The sequence below is a fragment of the Aplysia californica genome, unplaced genomic scaffold (genome assembly GCF_000002075.1).
Source record: "Aplysia californica isolate F4 #8 unplaced genomic scaffold, AplCal3.0 scaffold00401, whole genome shotgun sequence".
Taxonomy (NCBI): Eukaryota; Metazoa; Mollusca; class Gastropoda; order Aplysiida; family Aplysiidae; genus Aplysia; species Aplysia californica.
Window position 1 is genome coordinate 176,767 of NW_004797671.1, and position 2,417 is coordinate 179,183.

A 2,417-nucleotide genomic window follows, 5' to 3' on the forward strand; every position below is an offset into this window, starting at 1 on the left:
CACACACACGTGCATGCGCTCGGTTTCTATATCTTCTTATACACCGTACAGAGTAACTTACTGCCTGAAAGGTAAGATATTTTGAGGGACCAGATGTAGAAAGACCGAGATATTCGATCAAAATCTTACCCCCAACTCCAACCCCCCACCCCCACTCGGGATTCAAACTCGGACCCCCTGCTTACGACACTGAAGTTGAGTGAAGTGCATAACCACAACAGCCTAGATGCCGGTGCCCGTGGACTCAAATAACTCTCTTAATGGTACTATATTATTTACATAGCCTCGTGCCCATGGACATGGGCAGCGTTTTATTAGCTCAGCTGATGGACTAGGGAGCGGAAGACCATGATTACTGAATTGGGACTGTTTTATTGAGTTTTTAAAACTCTTCGCACACTTAGCTTGATTATCCTTTTAAAACTGCCGTTTATCAACATGTTTCCGTAAAATTCACACAGAAATGTGCTGTTAAATTGACTTAGAAAATGTTTACCTGATATGGACGTCAAAATTTGAAGTCCTGCCTCTTTTTTTTTGGGGAGTTTTCAAGGCTCTCCACCTACCTGGCCCCGTCCCATTGAGGATAGATATTGGGGGGGGGCGTATCTCTAAAATAACCTTACAGTGCTGAAAGAGGCGTAAAAGCTATATATATTTTTAATAACAAATACCAAACATCAACAACCGATCAGTTATAACATTAACAGCCAACTCACTTTTATTTGGTGAGGGTCTGTACGTTATGATTTCTGGCTTTCTCTGCGGATGGTTCCCGGTTCCATTCTCCACTTTTCCGACATTTCCCACAGCCTGTGATTTTGTCGACAACAAAGAAATGTTCAGCAAAGACATGTTGAATTCATTATCATTATCTCCTACTCTAGAAACGTCTTCCTCCTCAATCTCACCGTCCTGTCGTCTCCTGTCTCCATACCGCCCAAGTCTCTCTCTTTCGAACGAAGCGTTTTCATAATTCCCGCTCACTGCAGATGCCGAAATCTCAGAATCCTCTTTCGTCGAACCAACTCTCTCTCCACCATCAGGCGAAAGAACACCGTAAGCGGAAGCCTTGGACGGGTGGCTCTGATAGTTCGCGTTAGTTTTACCGTCGTTTGTGACGTCATACCCAGCTCCATCCAGCTTCCTTCCGGTGTTGTTGTCCCCGACTCCGTCTGCTGGTGTAGGCGTCAGCTGGTCGGCAGGGTGGAGGAGGAGCCCGCTGTCCAGGGTTCGAACCGCCTCGTCAGCCTCTGCGCCACTCAGCACGGTGTAGTTGCAGCTTTTGGCTGTCACGTGACATGACCAGCCTGGGAGAGAAGAGGACTTCCAGGTTAGTTTTAGTTTTAGTAGAGGTTTTACGGTGCTCGCAACTGCATTATAAGGTCATACCGTCAAATCAGCGCCAGAAGATTAGAGGTGATACGAGGGAGTAACAAACATAAAAAAGAAGAAGGGGAGATAAGGACGGTAGATGTTAGATAGGGAGGAAGAAGCAAACCACACCAGAGCACCCGCCAACCACCCACACTTCCAGGTTAGTTAATTCTAATACACGTTTGACAGCACTTGTAACACGATTAGGTTACAGGAGTAGCGAAGATTAGGGGGTGCTTTTAGAGAGTAACATGCAGAGCAAAAAAGGAGGAGAGATAGACATGATACAAATATAAATGTTTGATTGGAAAGAAGGAATTTAAAAAAGCAGCAAAACCACACCAGAGCACCCTGTAACCACGTCTGCAGAGTAGCATACAGAGAAAAGAAAGAGGAGAGATAAGGACTATAGATGTTTGATAGGAAAAAGAAGGAGCAAACTACATAAGAGTACCCACCAACAACTTCTACAGAGTAACATAATGAAGAGAAAAGCAAAAGCAGAGATAAGGACGATAAATGTTTGTCGTAAACCCCACCAGAGCACCCGCCAACCACCCACGAAAAGAATTTGAAATTGTACAAGACAACGTAGTGTAAGCTACAATGAGATGGCAGGGGTGCGGCATACTAAAGTTGGGGCATCCTGGCGAAATCAGACGCTCGTTTAAAAATAATAAAATCGTAGTATAGAAACCGTTGTTTTTCCGTTCATTTGGCAATTTTAATTGAACTTTATAACTAATTTTTTTAGATCAGTATTTTTAATGTTTGAAATGTTGGATGACCACCTTCTAAGAAGTAGTAGTATAGGGTTTTACGGCGCTCGCAACTCCGTACGGTCATATGAGCGCGCGAAACACAAGTTACATTCGCAAAAGTTCACTGCACGATTGGTTAACTATTACCTTCTAAGAAAAATCTAAATTGTGTCGATGAGGGTGTAAAAGCGCAGATATAGAAATTCATTCATACCAACTGCTGTGAGGTTACTGAACCCACAGTGTTACAAATGAAACAGAGAGCGAGAGAGAGAGAGA

General features: G+C 43.8%; 1 protein-coding gene across 3 annotated transcripts in view; it reads right to left on the reverse strand.

The window, feature by feature from the left end:
* The window catches only part of LOC101846599, a 13,579-nt gene that overhangs the window by 1,488 nt on the left and 9,674 nt on the right, over positions 1-2,417 (reverse strand). For all 3 annotated transcript variants that reach the window (XM_005104013.3, XM_005104011.3, XM_005104012.3), the window contains exon 3: positions 720-1,310. In XM_005104013.3, the coding sequence (XP_005104070.1) occupies positions 720-1,310 (591 nt within the window). The remainder of the gene's footprint in view (positions 1-719; positions 1,311-2,417) is intronic.